The following is a 21,417-nucleotide window of genomic DNA, read 5'->3' as shown; positions in this document are numbered from 1 at the left end:
AGGAAAAGAGATGAGGTCCTGAAGAGGGAATATAGGGAGCTAGGTAGGAAGCTGAAAAGCAGGACTTCAAGGGTAGTAACCTCTGGATTGCTGCCTGTGCCACGTGCCAGTGAGGGTAAGAATAGGATGATTTGGCAGATGAATGCATGGCTGAGGAATTGGTACAGGGGGCAGGGTTTCAGATCTGTGGATCATTGGGATCTCGTCTGGGGAAGGTATGACCTGTACGAGAGGGATGGGTTACACCTGAACTGGAGGGGGGCCAATATTCTTGCGGGCAGGTTTGCTAGAGCTGTTGGGAGGGTTTAAACTAGTTCGGCAGGGGGATGGGAACTCGAGTGAGAAGTCAGAAGTTGGTGCATTTAGTGCACAAGTAGATGCAGTGTGTAGAAAGACTGAGGAAGAACAGACACTTGAAAGGGCAAAATTGCAGTCAGTTGGATTGACTGACGTGTCTACTTTAATTTGAGAAGTATCAGGAACAAGGGTGATTAACTTAGAGCATAGGTAAATACATGGAACTATGACGTGGTGGTCATCACAGAGACTTGGCTGTCACAAGGGCAGGAATGGCTGCTGGATATTTTGGGGTTTAGATGTTTCAAAAGGGACAGGGATAAAAGAGGTGGGGGAGTGGCTTTGCTGATCAGGGATGGTGTCACAACTGTAGAAAGAGGGCGTCCTGGAGGGATCATCTACTGAGTCAGTGTGGGGGGAAGTCAGAAACAGGAAGGGAGTGATCACTCTATTGGGAGCATTCTACAGACCCTCCAATGGTAGCAGAGACACTAAGGAGCAGATTAGGAGGCAAATTTTGGACAGATGCCAAAATAAGGTTGTTGTAATGGGTGATTTCAACTTCCCTAATACTGATTGGCACCCCCTTAGTGTAAAGGAGATAGATGGGGCAGAGCTTGTTAGGTGTGTCCCGGAAGGATTCCTGACACACCGTGGACAGGCCGACTAGAGGAGAGGCCATACTGGACCTGGTACTAGGCAATGAGGCTGATCAGGTTTCAGATCCCTCAGTGGGAAAGCATTTGAGACAGTGACCATAACTCCTTGACCTTTACTATAGCCTTGGAGAGGGATAGGAGCAGACGATATGGGAAAGTATTTAATTGAGAAGGGGGGAATTATGATGCTATTAGGCAGGAATTTGGGAGCATAAATTGGGAACAGCTGTTCTTGGGGAAGTGGACAGTGGAAATGTGGAGGTTACTTAGGGAGTACTTGCATGGGGTTCTGGATAGGTTTGTCCCATTGATGCAGGATAAGGATGGTAGAGTGAAGGAACTGTGGTTGACACAAGATGTAGAGTATCTTGTCAAGAGGAAGAAAGAAGCTTACCTAAGTTCTAGAAAGCATGGATCAGACAGTGCTCTGGAGAGTTACAAGGTAGCCAGGAGGGAGCTTAAGAATGGACTTAGAAGAGCTAGAAGGGGCATGAGAAGCCTTGGTGAGTAGGATTAAGGAAAATCCCAAGGTGTTCTAAACCTATGTTAAGAATAGGAGGGAGGATGACGAGTGAGGGTAGGACCGTTCAGGGATAAAAGAGGATACGTGTGCCTGGAGTCGGAAGAGGTAGGGGAGGTCCTTAATGAATACTTTACTTCAGTATTTACTAGTGAGAGAGACCTTGACATTTGAGGATGGTGTACAACAAGCTGATATGCTAGGGCATGTCAATGTGAGGAACTAGGATGTGCTGGAACTTTTGAAAAATACTAGGATAGATAAGTGACCAGGGCCAGATGGGATATACCCAAGGTTTTTATGGGAAGCGAGGGAAGAGATTGCTGCACCTTTGGCGATGAGCTGTGCATCCTCACTGGCCACAGGAGTAGTGCCAAATGATTGGAGGGTGGCAAATGTGGTTCCTTTGTTTAAGAAAGGGAGTAGGGATAATCCTTGGAATTACAGGCCAGTAAGTCTTACTTCAATGGTGGGCAAATTACTGGAGAAGATTCTGAAAGATAGGATTTATGGGCATTTGCAGAAGCATTGGCTGATTAGGGAAAGTCAGCATAGCTTTGAGGGGCAGGTCATGTCTTATGAGCCTGATTGAATTTTTTGAGGATGTGACAAAGCACGTTGATGAAGGTCGAGCAGTGGATGTGGTTTACATGGATTTTAGTAAGGTGTTTGATAAGGTTCCTCATGAAAGGCTCATTCAGAAAGTCAGGAGGCATGGGATCCAGGGAAACTTGGCTGTGTGGGTTCAGAATTGGCTTGCCCATAGAAGACAGAGGGTGGTGGTAGATGGAGTGTATTCTGCCTGGAGGTTGATGACCAGTGGTGTTCCACAGGGATCTGTTCTGGGAACCCTGCTCTGTGATTTTTATAAATGACTTGGATAAGGATGTGGAAGGGTGGGTTAGTAAGTTTGCTGATGACACGAAGGTTGGTGGTGTTGTGGATAGTGTAGAAGGTTGCTGTAGATTACAACAGGACATTCACAGGATGCAAAACTTGGCTGAGAAGTGGCAGATGGAGTTCAATCTGGATAAGTGTGAAGTGATACACTTTGGAAGATCAAATTTGAAGGCAGAATACAAGGTTAATGGCAGGACTCTTAGCAGTGTGGAGGAATAGAGGGTCTTGGGGTGCACGTCCATAGATCCCTCAAGGTTGCCATGCAGGTCGATAGGGTTGTTAAGAAGGCATATGGTGTGTTGGCCGCCTTAGTCAGGGGATTGAGTTCAAGAGCCGTGAGGTAATGTTACAGCTCCATAGAACTCTGGTTAGACCACACTTGGAGTATTGTTTAGTTCTGGTCGCCTCATTATAGGAAGGATGTGGAAGCTTTAGAGGGTGCAGAGGAGATTTACCAGGATGTTGCCTGGATTGGAGAGCATGGCTTATGAGGATAGGTTGAGTAAGCTAGGGCTTTTCTCTTTGGAGGGGGGGAGGAGAGGTGACTTGATAAAGGTGTACAAGACGATAAGAGGCATAGATCGAGTGGACAGTCAGACTTTTTCCCAGGGTGAAAATGGCTAACATGAGGGGGCATAATTTTGAGGTGATTGGAGGAAGGTATAAGGGGGATGTCAGAGGTAAAATTTTTAGAGTGGTGGAGCTTGTGAGGGAAGATACATTAGGGACATTTGAGAGACTCCTAGATACCCACATGAATGATAGAAAAATGAAACATAGAAAACCTACAGCACAATTCAGGCCCTCCAGCCCACAAAGCTGTGCCGAACATGTCCCTACCCTAGAAATTACTAGGCTTACCCATAGCCTTCTATTTTAATCAGCTCCATGTACCTATCTAACAGTCTCTTGAAAGACCCTATCGTATCCACCTCCACCGTTTCCGGCAGCCCATTCCACGCACTCACCACTCTGAGTAAAAAAAAAACTTACCCCTGACATCTCCTCTATATCTGCTCCCCAGCACCTTAAACCTATGTCCTCTTGTGGCCACAATTTCAGCCCTGGGGAAAAGCCTCTGACTATCCACCCGATCAATACCTCTCATCTTGTACACCTCTGTCAGGTCCCCCCTCATCCTCTGTCTCTCCAAGGAGAAAAGGCCGAGTTCCCTCAGCCTGCTTTCATAACGCATGGTCTGCATTCCAGGCAGCATCCTTGTAAATCTCCTCTGCACCCTCTCTATGGCTTCAACATCTTTCCTGTAGTGAGGCGACCAGAACTGAGCACAATACTCCAAGTGGGGTCTGACCAGGGACCTATATAGCTGCAACAATACCTCTTGGCTCCTAAATTCAATTCCCCGATTGATGAAGGACAATACACCATATGCCTTAACCACAGAGTCAACCTGCACAGCTGCTTTGAACGTCCTATGGAATCGGACCCCAAGATCCCTCTGATCTTCCACACTGTCAAGAGTTCTACCATTAATACTATATTCTGCCAACATATTTGACCTACCAAAATGAACCACTTCACACTTATCTGGGTTGAACTGCATCTGCTACTTCTCAGCCCAACTCTGCATCCTATCTATGTCCCTCTGTAACCTCTGACAGCCCTCCAAACTATCCACAACACCCCTAACCTTTGTGTCATCCACAAACTTACTAACCCATCCCTCCACTTCTTCATCCAGGTTGTTTATAAAAATCACAGAGTAAGGGTCCCAGTACAGATCCCTGAGGTATACCGCTGGTCACCGACCTCCACTCAGAATATGACCCTTCAACAACCACTCTTTGCCTTCTGTGGGCCAGCCAGTTCTGGATCCACACTGCAATGTCCCCTTGGATCCCATGTCTCCTCACCTTCTCCATAAGCCTTGCATGGGGTACCTTATCAAAAGCCTTGCTGAAATCCATATACACTTCATCTACTGCTCTCCCTTCATCGATGTGCTTAGTCACAACCTCAAAAAATTCAATCAGGCTCGTAAGGCAGGACCTGCCCTTGACAAAGCCATGCTGACTATTCCTAATCATATTATACCTCTCCAAATGTTCATAAATCCTGCCTCTCAGGATCTTCTCCATCAGCTTACCAACCACAAGTTAGACTTCACTGGTCTATAATTCCCTGGGCTATCCCTAGTTCCCTTCTTGAATAAGGGAACAACATCCACAACCCTCCAATCTTCCGGAACCTCTCCCATCTCCATTGATGATGCAAAGATCATGGTCAGAGGCTCTGCAATCTCCTCCCTGGCCTCCCACAGCAACCTGGGGTACATCTCATCCGGTCCCGGCGACTTATCTAACTTGATGCTTTCCAAAAGTTTCAGCACCACCTCTTCTAATATCTACATGCTCAAGATTTTCAGGCCACTGCAAGTCCCCACTACAATCCCCCAGATCTTTTTCTGTAGTGAATACTGATGTAAAGTATTCATTAAGTACCTCTGCTATTTCTTCCGAAGCCATACACACTTTCCCACTGCTGCACTTGATAGGCCCTATCCTTTCACATCTTATCCTCTTACTCTTCACATACTTGTAGGATGCCTTGGTTTTCCTTAATCCTGCCTGCCAAGGCCTTCTCATGTCCCCTTCTGGCTCTCCTAATTTTTCTTAAGTTCCTTCCTTTTAGCCTTGTACTCTTCCAGATCTCTAACATTACCTAGCTCTCTGTACCTTTTGTATGCTTTTCTTTTCCTTTTGACTAGATTTATTATAGCCTTCGTACACCACGGTTCCTGTATCCTCTCGTGACTCCCCTGTCTCATCGGAACATGTCTATGCAGAACTCCACACAAATACCCCCTGAATATTTGCCACATCTTCTGTACTTTTCCCAGAGAACATCTGTTCCCAATTTAATCTTCCAGTTTCCTGCCTGAGAGCCTCATAATTCCCTTTACTCCAAGTAAATGCCTTTCTGGTCTGTCTGTTCCTATCTCTCTCCAGTGCCATATTAAAGGAGATAGAATTATGATCACTATCACCAAAATGTTCACCCACTGAGAGATCTGACACCTGACCAGGTTCATTTCCCAATATCAAATCAAGCACAGCCTCTCCTCTTGTAGGTCTATCTACATACTGTGTCAAGAACCCTTCCTGAACACCTAACAAACTCCACCCCATCTAAACCCCTCACTGTCTGGAGATGCCAGTCAATGTTTGGGAAATTAAAATCCCCCATCACAACTGTTATTCTTACACCTTTCAGGATCTGCTTCCCTATCTGCTCCTCAATAACCCTGTCACTATTGGGCGGACTGTTTTTAAAAAAAAACACCCAGTAAAATTATCGACCCCTTCCTATTCCTAACCTCGACCCACAGAGACTCCATAGACAATCCCTCCACAATGTCCACCTTTTCCGTAGCCATGACACTATCTCTGATCAACAGTGCCACTCCCCCACCTCTCTTGCCTCCCTCCCTGTCCTTCCTGAAACATCTAAAACCTGGCACTTGAATCAACCATTCCAGCCCCGGAGCCATCCAAGTCTCCGTAATGGCCACCACATCATAGCTCCAAGTATTGAGCCAAGCTCTAAGCTCATCCGCCTTGTTCACAATACTCCTTGCATTAAAATAGACACATCTCAAGCCTGTATGAACACTTGCTTTCTCTATCACCTGCCTATGGTACTTACTCCTAGCTTCCTTTATTTGAGAGCCAAACACCGCTTCCCCAGCCTCTCCAGTACGGATCCCACCCCCCAACAATTCTAGTTTAGACTCTCGCCAGTAGCCTTAGCAAACCTCCCCGCCAGTATGTTGGTTCCCCCTGGGATTCAAGTGCAACCTGTCCTCTTTGAACAGGTCATACCTGCCCCAAAAGAGGCCCCAATGATCCAGAAAACTGAATCCCTGCTCCTTACTCCAATCCCTCAAACACGCATTTAACCTCCTCCTCATGCTGTTCCTATACCCACTGTCGCTTAGCACAGGCAGTAATCCGGAAATTACTACCTTTCGAGGTCCTGCTTCTCAACTTCCTTCCTAATTCTCTATAGTCTCTTTTCAGGACCTCATTCCTTTCCCTACCTATGTCGTTGGTACCAATATGTACCACAACCTCTGGCTGTTCTCCCTCCCCCTTCAGGATATCTTGGATGCGATCAGAAACATCCCGGACCCTGGCACCTGGGAGGCAAACTACCTTCCGAGTTTCTCTCCTGTGTCCACAGTATCGCTTGTCTGCCCACCTAACTATAGAGTCCCCTATCACTAGTGGAGGGCTATGTGGGAGGGAAGGGTTAGGTAGATCTTTCAGCAGAATAAAATGTCGGCACAACATCTTGGGCCAAAAGGCCTGTACTTCACTGTAATGTTCTATGTTTACAAATGCTTTCTCAAAATCCATATAAAATCATATTAGCAGTTGCAAGCAACATATTATCACATGTCAAAATAATTCATCTATTCAATCAATAACTTCTCTGAAAATAATCTTAAAAGTAGAATCGGAGAGCATGTCATATATACAGGCACATGCTGCAAATAGTTGGATTGTTGTTCAGTTAGGACAGTGAAATTCAACTTAAATTAATGTCAGCTGAAATGGAAAATTAATTTCCTGCATTTTTTGCTTGGTTAAATTCAGAATTCCCACACAATAAATTTTCATAGTGCTTTTTTGTTCTAATGTAAAAACGTGGGGAGAATCCATGACTGTAAATTGTTAATGTTTTATTCAATATAGCAGACTCAGTGATTCAAACTTTTTTTCATTCCACAGTTTTATGCATTAGGGAGGATAACATGCAATCTGTCAGCACAAACCTAAGCACACACTTCCACAGTGCAGATTATTGCTTGTATAATATATGCAATGTTCCTTAATAGTCAAGAAGGAATGCAATCAGGCAAGTTACAACATTATAATGTAGGCACCTACGACAAAATGCCTACTTTGGACTTGTGAAGAAAACTTTGGAATGTACTTCCTCATATCAAAAGTTAGAATACTTACTTTGCAAATTCTTCATAAACATTCTCCAGAGGGACTTGACGAACCTTGTTGGTTCTGGGAGTGGAAGGAATATACTGAATGCTCATAAAAATGTTTTCATTACTACATCATACACCATATGTTAGAAACAGGTAAACTTTTGCATCTTATTTGCATAAAATCCAGTTTTCTATTAATCTGCTGCTTATCTTGTCCAACTAGATCCCAAAGCTGCTAAACAAATCCCAAACCTGGCCATGTACAGGTTGTGTTCAGGGAACAAAGAGGCCGTTGCTGTTTTATAGTCTTAGTAGTTCTGAATCTGGACACACTTTTAGAGTCATGACATTGCATACCAATTTAGAAGAGCTGGCTGATGAGCTCGTTTATGAGCAAAACTTAAACCAAAGTTTGGTGAATGATTCAAGATTATTCCGTGCAACTGGATCAGAGAGACAGTGTTTTAAACATTACCTGCTCAATGACCCATTACAATGGCATAATAATATTTCGTAGGAGCTTTGTGAATTCTACCATCCAAAAAATGATGGTGAAGAATAAGACGCAAGAAACTGCAGATGCTGGAATCCGGCAGCATGAACATCGAATTCTCAAATTTCTCATAACTGCTCCCCCTCTATCCTTTTTCCCTTTTTCTCTCTCCTCCTTTTCCACCTGACCCCCATGACCATAGAAAATTTGGCATATTCATACCTTCTGGTAGCCTCACCAAGCTGCTTCCCCCCCATCTTTATGTAACCTTCTTGAGCTCCAACCTTTCAAGATCTCAGTTCCTCCAATTCTATCCTCTTGTACATCTCCAATTTTAATTATTCCACATAGTGGTGGCTGTACTTTCAGCTGCCCACGTCTAAAGTTCTGCAAGTCTCTTCCAAACTTTGTCTGCCTCCCCACCCCTATTTTCCTAGGTTGGTCCGTAAAATGTACTACTTTGATCAACCATTTGATAATTTGTCTGAATGTTGCCTTGTGAAGATTGATAACTTCTGTAATTTACTTTTGGATGTTTTGCTTTATTAAGTTCAAGTTGACTTTCTCTATTTCAAGTGAAAACGCCAACATTAGATCAATATCTTGGAGAGTAATATATTAAAACTAGACAGTGAAATCATCAATTTACATAAAGACAAGATGCCAATTTGAATAGATGCAGCAAATGCATAATGGACAAGATGCTCAATTGATAATTCTTTTTGAGGGAGTGGAGGAAGATTGCAACTATTCCTGTGACTTGCCATGTTCTTCGTACTTCACTTTAAGTTATTAAATGTTATAAGTTATATCATGTAAACACAAAAACTGCTTTAAAAGCATTAAACCTATTTGGCAAGGCAAAACGAACACTGGAAGCTTGATTTGCAGATATATTGCAACTGAAAAAATCCATTTGATTGCTGTTTTGTGTCCAAAATTAGCATCTTGAATAATGAACCATACTTTCTGAATTAGTCATTCTGATGGCTAACTACAAAATCAGTTGCCTTAATGGAAAAGGTTATTAGATCAGAGTCCTCCCTATTTATCAATTGCAATTTAAGAGTGGGGTATGGCTAAAGTTTGCATGTTGGGGGCAGCCAACCTCATTACAGGGTATCAATTAAATGTGGGAATGACAGCAACTTTCCACTTTTCAAATCATTTCATTAATGATTTGATAGGACAGTTTTGTAATTTATCCAAGTTGCTTATGATACAAATCTCAAAGGAAAAATGGGTTGTGAGCTGCCTGCAAAGAGAAAAAAGGTTGAAAATATGGTGACAAGAAGATGACAGATGGAACTTAATGTGGAAAAGTACAAGGTAATACACCTTGTGAAGACCAGAATTTTTTTTCTCCAAATGGTGAGAACTGGTAAATGATGTTGTATAGCAGGGTATTGGTATCCTGATTTGTCATAGTGTCATGCAGCACAAACAAGCCTATTGCATCCATGCCAGCCATAAAGTACCTACATGGGGCACTTGGTCCATATCCTTATACCATGCATTTCAAATGCTCATCTAAATACCTGTTAAATGTTGAGAGCACCTGCCTCCACCACTGTCTCAGGCAGTGTGTTCCAGATTTCAGTGACTCTCTGGGTTTAAAAATCTTCCTTAAATTTCCTCTTAATCTCCTACCCTTTACCTTAAACCAGAGAATATTTGAAAATTTCTATCAGAGTCCCAGCAGTCTCCTCCCTTGCCTCTTGTAGCAGCCTGTGATACATCTCATTGGGCCCCATCTTTAAGCCAGCGAAGACATTTAATTCTCCTTTTCAATGGTAATTTGAACTCTTCTGAATCATCCAATCACAATGTCCTTCTCCACAGTAAATACAGATCAGATACAGAAAATATGCAGATACATTAAGCAATTATGAAGGCTCTTATTACAAAGTTGCACAAAACCAAGTAAATCTTGCTGCAACTACAGAGGGCTTTGCTAAGACCTTATTTGGAAAACCATGTGTGGTTTTACTCTCTCTACTGAGAGAACATACTTCCTTTGGAGTCAGTAAAGTATGGATTCACCAGATTGTTTCTTGGGTAAAGGGGTTTTCCATCCAGGATTTTTTCCCTTATTCTAACAATTTAAATTGGAGGACTGCTATAGTTTCATATAATTTAGAGAGAGTTTAAATTCAGAAGGTTGAGAAATCAGGTCATCAAAAGCAATTATTTCCAGTGGATCTATTATTATGGTAATCTAAACTTTTCATCCAGCAGAGTGCAAAATAAAGAAACAATATGCTAATGTTAAATTCAGTGTCACATAGTGTTGTCCTTTCCAGAGCTCACTGACTGACACTTGTTGAAGAACATTCCTTCAAATATCGTAGCTTTTCAAAGTGATCATTGACAAGTCAGCCAGAGGGGGTTGGGGGGAGAGAGAGCGAGAGAGAGAGTTGGTAGACTACTCACCTATGGCAACATCATAGCACAGTCACATCTGACTATGCTGGATGCCAACATGCCCAGTTTTCAATAACCCCATCCTCTCCCTCCACCCTGCTGGCAGCACATCAAAACTTGCCATTGCTATAGTTGAGACTAACTTCATCAGCTGAACAGAAATCATTCCAGTGCTAATCTACAAAAGCTACAGGTTGTCCTTTCCAAATGGTTAGTGGGGAGAATCCACAAAGTTCATAAGCATTATTTATAGGTTCCACTTTGATGGGGTTATCCCTGTATTTTCATCCAAGAGTTAGAGTACTGTCCTTCTGATTTCCAGCAAAAACTGTCAGAAACTATTTCTCCAGATTATGCACCCAAAGATCAATCCTACTTGTTCTTATTACATAGTAATGCTTGTGAAATAAATGTAGATGACAGATGAGGTGCAATGTGAAAATCAAAAAAAAATTGCAGACGTTGCAAATCTGAAGTGAAAGCAGAAGTGGCAGTTCTGATGAGTCTTTGACCTGGAGCATTAACTCTGTTTTTCTTTCCACCATTGCTGCCTGATCTGCTGAGTGTTTCCAGAATCTTCTATTTATATTCAAGTGGTGACGTGTTCCTGGATTCTCAGTTTTATAGTTACAATACAGTCATTGCAAGTTAGCCTGAGATACAAGGGTAAAGCTGCTGCCAGGTTCAGCTGAGACAGGCAAGTGAGGTGGTTTTGAACATAAATTTAAGAGGAATTGATTTCAGATTTGAGTACCAAGCATCTTTTTGTAGCAGGTTTCTTTGACATTCTGTCCACAGCGCCTTGGCAGTTAATTGGCATAGTGGTGCACAATGATTAAATTACTGGACTTAATCCAGAGACAGCTGTGGAATTTAGCAACAGTTAATAATCTGAAATTAAACATGAGCAAACTGGTCATAAGTAACAATGACCATAAAACTACCAGATTGTTGTAAAATCCTATCTGATTTGGGACGAAATCTGCCAACATTTACCACATCTGACCTTTATGTGACTCCAGTAACACCAATTCAGTTGACTCTTAAAATGCTTTCTGAAATGGCCCAGCAAGCCATTCAATGGAAGAACAATCACTAATGGACAATAGAGGTGAATCTTGTGAGTGATATCCAGATCCCAAAAAATGAATGAAAAAAACACTTCCACTACTTCTGGGAGTCTGAGATCAATGGGCAATCCTGACCTTTCCTCATGCTTTCACATGAATATGTTTGATATTCCTTATGGACATTATATAGTAATGGAGAAGCAGCAGAAGTTAGAGAGTGAAACAACAATTAATAAGGAAACATCCCACTAATATCACTACTTCAAAGATAAAAAGACACAATATAGATTCTATCAGGATTTAAGGAGCAAGATATTAGCAGAATGGGGCTTCCGAGAAGCCATTGGGGCCAACAGTACGAGAACATGGGAGTCACATCCGTACACCATAATGAGCTTCCACAATTTGCATATGCAGATTCTATGCAATAATATGCTAAACATTCTGGAGACCAGGTCAGATATGCTCGAAGTAGTCAAACTCAGCCACTATCAACTAACATCTTGTTTTACCAATATTATGTCTTCTGGGTGACAAAGTCTACCTACTGCTCCCATGGCTAATGCCTCATATGCCTGAACAGCAGCAGACATAAATTTCAATGAGGCAGACCAATGTACATATGAAGTATAGATCAAGCACCTTTTCTGCTGAGATAGTTTGGTCGGATGCTGCAGAAAGCATTTCTGTTTGTTCGTGCATTGTTACAGAATAAAATGCCTTGCGTATTTTTGGTGCAAAAAAGGTGTGAACTTGAATATTCCAGTGGTGGGTCTATTTTGAATGCAGAAATACATAGAGGGGACCCTAGCAAGTGCCAGAACAAACAGATACTTGGTCCTTTAGAGTAGAATTACCATCCTAGTGGCATAAGAAACAAGCTTTGTTACTGTACCAAGTGTGAAGTGACCACAAACCTACTTTTTAAACACAGCTTTTCCAAGATATCTAAAAGAGGATGATCTTGTGCATTAGTACAATCAGCAGATATTTTATATAGTTCATGATTTTCTTTTCCATCAAAGTCTATTAAAGTCTTTGGAGGTGAAAGCACAGACTTGTGCCTGGCTGTTCCTTAAGTGGGGAAATTCTGCAGATCTCAGTGGAGCTATCAAGTGCTCCACTGAAGTCTGTTGGCAGATGGCTGAAGATAACGACCTCAAAGACTGCAACCTTGATGATCTTTTCAAGTATCACAACTCCAAAGTCAGAAATGGCTTTTTTTTTAAGGTGACATATCCATCCATTTGCTTCCTGTTCTGAAATCCTTATGGCCTGTGACTTCCTTGTCATACCCTCTCAGTTACACAAGCTAATTCCTCCTAAACTTTACTCCATGCTGGTATTTTGGGGGTGGAACTGAAAGGGTATTTGAAGTCCTCTGAGTTTATCATCCTCCTGCTCACTTTTGTCACCTTCAATAAACACAAAGAACTAGTTTTGTCTTCCATTTATCCCCGGTTGGTCCTCATTGTGGTGAATTTGCAGGACAGGATGGAATAAGTCAAAAATTTCCCAACCAGAATTATTCCATTTTCCAATGGAGAGTTTTCTACCGCACTTCAGACTTGTGGGTGTTTGAGATGCTTTGGAGAGTCAGCAAATATGTTGCAAAGTTCCTGCCTTGGCGATGATTAGGTTCTCCCTTTTTGATGGCATTTGTGTGGTGCATTTATTTCTTGCCATTCACTAGCCCAGGCTTGATAATATTCTTCTTCATTATCTGCGGAGGCTCTCAATGGAGCCGAGCACTGCACTGAACATTGCAAATAGATACATGATGATGGAGTTAAAGCCATTGATAAATCAGCTCAAGGTATTTGAAAACCCAAGGGAAAATTGGGCTCTCTCTTCCCTCCACCCCACCTTTGTGTCTTCAACTTTACTTGGACTCCTCAACATCAAATTCTGTCAAATTGTGTCGATGTTAAAGATGTTCTCACTGAACTTACTAATTCAGGCCAAAGCTGTAATGAATTCTGAAGCTGAGTGGTCTGAGAGAAACCAGTATGAGGATCATTTATCAGCTTACAGGCATATAAATACCACTGATGATCTCTTACAGTGTATTACTGTGACTGCAAGTAGACAAATTGGGCAATAATTGACCAGGTTGGACTTTTCCTTTCATTTGCAGAGATGACTCATCTGGGAGATTTTTCACATTGTTGAGTAAATAACTATCTAAACATTGATATTTATCATTGTTTAAACATCTTGTTGTCGATGCATGACAAGATGCTCCAGAGGTGAAAGTGATTTTGTGTGAAAATATCACTATTACTTTAGATTTACACTGTCAGACTTCGCCAGCTACTGTTTCAGCTTGCACCCATGCGAACACCCTGAGTAGAGCTGATAGCCCATAATAAGGAGAAATGAGAAGAAATCAGATTAATACATCTGTAAGATAAGGTATTTAAATTGGTCTTTTTTATTCAAAATTTTTCCAAAAGAAAATGCACAGAAATACTAAGGAACCATCTAAATTAATTTACAGTTCAAATATGTTTTCTTGGCTTTAACAACTTATCTCAGGAAACAAAACTACAGAACGAGTCATTTGGAACCGGACAAATAAGTTACCACTGGCAAGTTTGTGGCACGAGTAAAACAATAAAAAAAATTAACTCTCTTGATCATATAGACATCTCTATGAAAAATTTTCAAACAATCTGTACAAAAGGTCTTCATAAATTAAAATTCTTTATAATTTAATGGTTGTCTATAAGGTGAGGTTTTACGAACTGATTATTTCTTTATGTACAGAGGTTACTTTTTCCAAATCATATCCAGATAACAAGTATGGCACTTAACTCAGATACCAAAAGCAGCCAATTCCACACAGTTATAGACCTCTCAGATTTCTGTCCTACACAATTCATAGCAACCCAGTAATTATCTGTAGCTCTGATTCTGGCAATCATCCAAGTACATGGTAATGCTGCAATTTGCCTATATTTTGACACAGCAGATAAAATCTAAGGAGTACTGATCAAGTAATACCACACTATCTTACTTTTTAAATGATTACATGTGTTGAAAATCTAAAAACTAGTTAAAAAATCTCCTAAGCAGCAAATATTTTGAAACTATGAAATGCACTGATGAGAACTTAATATATTGATATATTAAAATAATTCTGAAAAATAATTAAACACATGAAAATAAAACAATACCCTAAACTCCTGAGCTAGAGTGATTTGGTCTATTGAGACAGGCAGGCCCAACAACCTAACCAAGCACAACAGAAAATAAAACCTTTTGAGGTAGATAACTGATCAAAAGCTGACCAGACAAATGCACAGTCACTTGGAAGAGACCTATTTATTTTAAATACATGTCATGAATAAGGTGAACTTTACTTGATATGATGTGTAATGAAACTGAGTCTAACCAGATAAACCTGCAAAAAGTTCTCAGAGATTTCATAGCTTCAAAATCATTCTTATTATTATCTAGCACATGTAGTGAGGATGACAATGATGGAAATAAAAATTATATAAAGTGTGGCACTGCTTGGATCAAAACCTTCCTTCACGCTTTGTTTTGTGTCCCTACATTTAAAAAAAATGTAAATGCATGTAAAAAGGCACATCGAATCGCAAACTGGTCCGGCACAAAATCACATAAAAAAAGTACTGAAGAAATTCTAAGTTGAGAGAACTTTTTTTCCTCCATTTGTCTAGTTGCTAGCTCAAAATTCTTTGGTAATGTTAAAAGTGCCAAGTATTTTTTAAAAATAAACTTAACAGAGAGCTAATACCCAAAGTTTTGCGAATCTCTCAGTTTATTTTCTCATTTAGCTTTTTTTTTGCTGTAATAATAAATCATCTGCTACCTCACACCTAACTTGTGAGAAATCATAAATCATTTAAGCTTTAGCATCTCTTAAAACTTGCTAAAGCAGAGTATAAAAACAGTCATGACAAGCCCACCAATGTTTACCTTTTTGTCTACTCTAAGAATACTACATTGATTTAGCATGAAGAAAGCCAAAGGATTGTTTTATTTTTTTCTATATAGCAAAATTCTCAGCTCATTTTTATTATCCAAAGAATTTATAACCCAATCACCTTAAAATTTAATCAAATTCAGAAAAACACACCCTTCTACCTAACATTTCTACTTAGCTAAGAAAAAAATTTAAAAATCATCTACAATAAAATGTGTGATTCACAATGAATCAAATTGGAACTCTTAATGCTATAAAAATCTAATAATGCTAATTTACAAGACATTGTTTGAGCTACTTTCTATGACTAAGTAACTACATCTTAAAAAACACTTCAAGCATCTAATGAAACAAGAGACTTAAGGCAGATTGCAATTTTGAAAAAAAAAGAAAATCCTGATGACATCACTCCACTTCTAATGAAGTAGACATTAAGAAAAAAGACTCAATAAAAATATCACTTCACAACACTCACACAGCAAGCGTAGGACATCAGTGGAAGATACCTGGTCATTTATGACACTTCAGAAAATTTCTTGCATATAATACAGAAATCATATCAGAAGTTGTTAGTCCATGAAGACCAATCTGACCTGCAACTTGAATAATAAATTTCACTCCATCAATCTGTGAATATATATGTTAAGGTTTGAGAAAAAAAATCTTAAAAATAACCTCTCTTTTCTTACCAAAATAAACATATTTCCTTGAGGTTTATTAACCTCTTCATGAAGGTTAGCATTTACATATACTTGACAGAACTTATACCAAAATATTTGTTTCAGTTGTTTTTATTACAAATATTTTTTCTTAGAATCTGTGCAAAAAGTTCACAATTGTTAAAGAACATAAGATTAGAAGCCATGATTGTTTCAGTCCTTGTATGTTTTTCTGCCCAACACTGCATATCTGAAACAGAAAAATGTGAAGAAAGTTTTTACTAAGAAGGACATTTTTCACTTTTGATGCTCATCGATTTAAAAAAAACTATGATTTTCTTCCCTAGTCATTTCCTTATTTTGGTTTTTCCACTTCATGCACCATTGGTAATGGGTTTGAAAATGGAGCAATAACAATTTTACCGTACATCCAATACATGCAATCAGCACATTTAATTAACAATGCCGAAAAGCTTATACTGATGATTGTTTCATATTAAGTAACGGCACTGAACCACATACACCTGGGAAGTCCCAGCTTGGACTCATGCTCTGTATTTGACTGAAGTGGAGTTGAGACTGCTACACTGGGAGAGGAAATAACATTCAAGCTAAGGCCCAGCTGATAATTGCCATCTAGTGACCCATGATTTAGAGCACACAAGTTCAGAACTACAGCTGTTTAAATGTGTGAAAGCAAAATTCAGCATTATCAGGCCATTACCTTTCTGAATCATCTGGTGAATAAAGATATTTTGAAAGAATGATTTATCTCTACTTATAATGACTTTGCCTTTAAAATATGCTGTGATTTATCGGCAGCTGGTTAATGCCATTCTTGTCAATTTGACCCGAGGGAATAATCCGCGTCTGAAAAATAAATTCATTAACACATGCTATAATTGATAGCTACCTGAGGATTACTTGCTTTGCTGATAGGAATAGGGAGAGTGTTCAGTTGATGAATCCACAGAAACTTGCTGCTGCTGACCACTGGGCTCCTGCAATTAGAAAACAAATTCAATGATTAATGCTGATATCAAAAGAAGCTTATTACAATGAATTCGTATGTTCTCATGGTCATCTGTAGCTTCTCACAAATTAGCATCTATAGGCAGAGGTAATTCATTGCCATAAATCATGAACTTCATTACACAGATATAATCATTTTATTGCAAGGACAAGTATGCCAGGAAGGGCATATAAATCAAAGCATTCTATAAATCATACTTTTCAAATGTCCATGCATATTGAATATTTCTGCCATCATCATCAATTATCAAGTCAGAACATGTATCAGGAAGACTCTATTAAGTATAATGCAATGTAAACATTATCAAAATAATTATGAATACATCAGAAATGGCTTCCCCATATAAGAAGCCCTATTACTGCATTTGTAAAATTTCACTTCAGTTAGTTGAAAGTAAACAAAATTGTTTCAATATCTGCTTATATTTTATGGACGTACTACGTGTACACATACTCACCTCCATCGGAACAGTAGCTGTTGGCACGTGTGTGTACTGGGGAATATATGTTCCTTGCATAGCTGCAGCAGTAGGCATGTACTTAAATAAAAATAAAACATCAATATTAACAGTCTCTGGTGCCCATCATTTCGCTGATTATGTTGTCTTGGCCAAATAAGGTTAATCTGCAAGCACAGGTCCTAAATATCTTCTGCATATTAAAACAGACATTATTGGCTTTGCATATTAAAATATTCAAACCCGACCATAACCCGGAAACAGTTGCTGGTCCACCAGAAAGGGAAGATTATGGAAAGCATGACTACATCAAGTTTGTAAGTGAAAAAAGGACTTAGACTTCAAGTTAATATTAAAGGTAATGACTGTAATAGGATTAGAAAAAAAAGAGGAAATTTTCAGACCAACAATGGAGTAACAATAATAATTAATTTACAAAACAGTATATATTAGTGAAAAGGCAATGGAATTAGATGAAGAAACTGTTATCTGTGAGAGTAGTTATAGTTGTAAGTGTTAGATGTGATAAATTCACCTCAAACATCAGCAGAACATTTTGTACATTGCCTAATTTTCTCTTTCATTGAGGTCTACTGAAAAGAATATTTGAGGAGTGAAAAATAAGCCAACTTCCCATCCCTTGCCAAGACAAATCTGTACCCTTAGAACGTGGGGGTGAAAGTGCAAGAGAAAATTTATAGGTACAAGGAAATTCAAGTAAAGAGAAAATGTAAATATAGCATGCAGATTTATTAAGCCTTATAAAAAAGATTTTCAGAGTGGACATAGTGGAACATCTAACTTAATATTTTGCTGTGGGCCTTTACAATTATAATTGATAATGCTTACTTTAAAGGAAAATTGAAGATTAGTGCAAGCAGAATAATAGTAATAGATATAAATTAACAAGACAACTAACAATCCCAGATGATTTCAGTGCATGCAACAAAGATTGGATCTGGAAAGAGGCAGATTATTCAAAAAATGAAGGTCTCAAAGAATGCACACAAATATACCTTTGAGAATTCTTTCATAAGAAAATAAATAATGGAACAAAAGAAATGACAGCTCAGAAACGAATAATTGGAAAAAAATAATTAGTTGATTCAACTCATTTTAAAGTGTTGCTTAATTAGGGAGAGTAAGCATAGCAGAGTTGAAGGTAAATTTTCATCAGCATCACTCAGCCGAGTTATTGAAGAGGTTACAACAGCATCAAACTTGGATTTATACAAAAACCTTTCATGTCTTTAAAATGCTTCAAAGTTTCTCACTGCCAATGAACTTGATTTTTCATGTAGTTGCTTTGACAGTGCCAGCATTAAGATATTCAATTTGCAAAGAGTAAGGTCACATACTAAATGTTGGTGTTGATCAAGAGATGAATGTTGTCATGGAAAATTCTCATGCTTTATTGAATAATGCCAACTATCTTCAAAATCTAGTTGAACAGCCAGAAGAACCATGGACAAGTTAGGTTTTTCACTTCATCTCAAAGATAGGATAACTGATCTACAAAGTTCCCTCAGCACTGCAATAAAATATAGACTCTACATCATACTCAAATCCTGTAGTTGGACTTAGCCTGATGACTTTTTGATTTGAGGGGGAAAAGTGCTACTGTTACTTAAAATGGTATGCTATTTTAACCTCTTCAAAGAACTCTACTAATGCAGCACTGCTCAGGTGATTTAATCAACATTGGGAAAAATTTTAAATATGCATTAAAATGCAATAAAAAAGTAAAAACTCTCAGTTCATAACAATTTAAGGGAATTCAGGTGAGATCATTTATAGTTTAGCCATGCAGTTGCCTTGAGGGGTAATTGTTGGGGAATTTGGTGCATTTCCCCTAGACTGGCATGAAATAGGCACCTGCTCAGCAACTGTGTGGTATCTGCAAATGCACTGCAGGCTCTGAGGGTGTTCGTAAGTCCCTAGGCGCTGACATTTGCTTTAAAACTCAGTACTCCACATCTAAAATGACTGAGATTGTACATGAAATCATGTGGTAACTCAAAATTGAGTAATCCGTAATCAGGTTGGGCAATACAAACTACATATCACTCTATTAAAAACTCCTGCCTCATGTCTCAGATTGATAAAAAAGTTCTTGGCTCTAAATAACAAGTGCAAAGTGCTACATTTGGCCCAAGTTGATATTCACAATATAATAAATATATATCAAGTACATGTGTTTTTAGAAAAGATTTTGATTACATTAGAGCTAAGTAAATTACATTGATGGGTCTCAGATTACTTAAAGGCTGGACTGGTGAGGGTGGCAGTGATTAGATTTTTGTTCTGGATTTATTATCTGAATTTAAATACCCTCACTGCCAAGGTGCAATTCAGACTGGTATCTGTGTATCATTAAGTATGGACCCCTGGTTGCTCGTCCACTAATGTAACCATTATGCTACCGTGCTCAATTCTTCCTATTGCATTTAGTAATTTCACATTTCCAAATTACATTTACTTACCAACCTCATGCCTACTCATTCCCCTGCCTTTAACATCCCACAATCTCCTTGCTCATTCTTTACAGCTTACTTTTCCACCAAGCTTTTACTGTCAGCAAACTTGGCTACATTACACTGAATTCCTCTGAATAATTGATGCAGACCGAAAATAGATGAAGTCCAAGCACATCAAGTGCTACATCTCACAAGTTACAACCTTCTGACTCAGAATTTTTTAATACATATATATACTGTATATAAACACACTCAATTGATCAATTCTCAATTCAAAATACCAATTATCACCAATCCCATGAGCCCTCACTCTGTATAATAATTTCTTGCTTGGCATCTTCTCAAATGTTTTTTTTAAACTAAGTAGACTAAAACTGATTCTCTTCATCCACTCTGCTACTGACAACCTCAAGAAACAGTAATAGATTTGACGAACATTATTTCCCTTTGATAGATGCATTGACACTACTAATCAATATCATGATTTTCAAAATGTTCTGATACAACGCTCCCAGTAACAGATACTAGCTTTTACCTGGTACTGATTGTCAGGCTAACTAGTTTATGGTTCTCTAATTTCTGCCTCCTTCCTTGAATAACATTCTGAAATCTAAGAAGAAGCAAAAGCAAAATCAAAAGCTAGGCATTCACTTTTTTTTGTAGCTAATCCTCTCCTATCACCAGTATATGGCCATCAGGTTTAAGTAATTTGTCTGGTTTTAGCTCCCTTTAATTTAACCAGCATTATTTCCTTACTAATACTAGACTTAAGTTGCCCATTGTCAATCTTGTTTCCCCTGCTATATCCGGAATTTGTATATTCTACCAAGACAAGTACGAATTAGTTGTTTAATGCTTCTGCAATTTCCTTATTCCCTTTAAAATTTATCCGGTAAAAGATCCACATTTACTTGTGCAGTATTCTTCCTTTTTCACATCTTTGGAAGCTTTTACAATCATTTTACATCTTCTGCTGGGTTTACTCATGTTTTGCTTTAATTTCTTGCCATGGTTTGCTCTAAGTTTATTACTCATTTTGGCAGTATTACAAGCCTCTTCCTTTAATCCAATACTGTACTTAATTTATAAGATTAGCTTCCTTCAAAGAGGTTAATAACTTGAAATGATACTGCTCTGGAACACCACGTACCGTTCCTGTGTTATTTATTGAAAGGTGACTCATTTGTTGTGTCAGTGGGCTCATCATTGATGTAGGCTGCATTGGCATAGGATGATCCATGGATGGAGACATTACTGCTCCCTAAATGAAAGGAGAAAGCAACTTATTGAGGCACGGGGTTTTGGTTCGGTTTTCATAAAAATAATTGATATAAATATTAAAAAGTGTGATAGAAGTGACCAAATACTCATATATTCTTCTGTTCACTAGTAGAGTTAATGACTCTGAAGTTTCAATTTGTGAGCTTAAATCCCAGTCCAAAATGACAGTGAAAATCTGTGCAAAGAATTCATTTCTGGGCCTTGTAAATTGAGAATGGCACAGGTA

General features: G+C 39.1%; 1 protein-coding gene across 5 annotated transcripts in view; it reads right to left on the bottom strand.

Moving 5' to 3' along the window:
• Positions 1-13,747: 13,747 nt before the first annotated feature.
• Positions 13,748-21,417, bottom strand: part of rbms1a (RNA binding motif, single stranded interacting protein 1a) — a 151,089-nt gene continuing 143,419 nt past the window's right edge. For all 5 annotated transcript variants that reach the window (XM_052023536.1, XM_052023544.1, XM_052023563.1 and 2 more), the window contains 4 exons: positions 21,061-21,171; positions 17,434-17,514; positions 16,857-16,944; positions 13,748-16,193 (listed from right to left, as the gene is read on the bottom strand). In XM_052023536.1, coding sequence (XP_051879496.1) covers positions 16,864-16,944; positions 17,434-17,514; positions 21,061-21,171 — 273 coding nt within the window. In that variant the 3' untranslated portion in view covers positions 13,748-16,193; positions 16,857-16,863. The remainder of the gene's footprint in view (positions 16,194-16,856; positions 16,945-17,433; positions 17,515-21,060; positions 21,172-21,417) is intronic.

This window comes from Pristis pectinata, chromosome 1, assembly GCF_009764475.1.
Source record: "Pristis pectinata isolate sPriPec2 chromosome 1, sPriPec2.1.pri, whole genome shotgun sequence".
NCBI lineage: Eukaryota > Metazoa > Chordata > Chondrichthyes > Rhinopristiformes > Pristidae > Pristis > Pristis pectinata.
The sequence above is the reverse complement of the archived record's forward strand: the minus strand, read 5'-3'. Positions and strand labels throughout refer to the sequence as shown.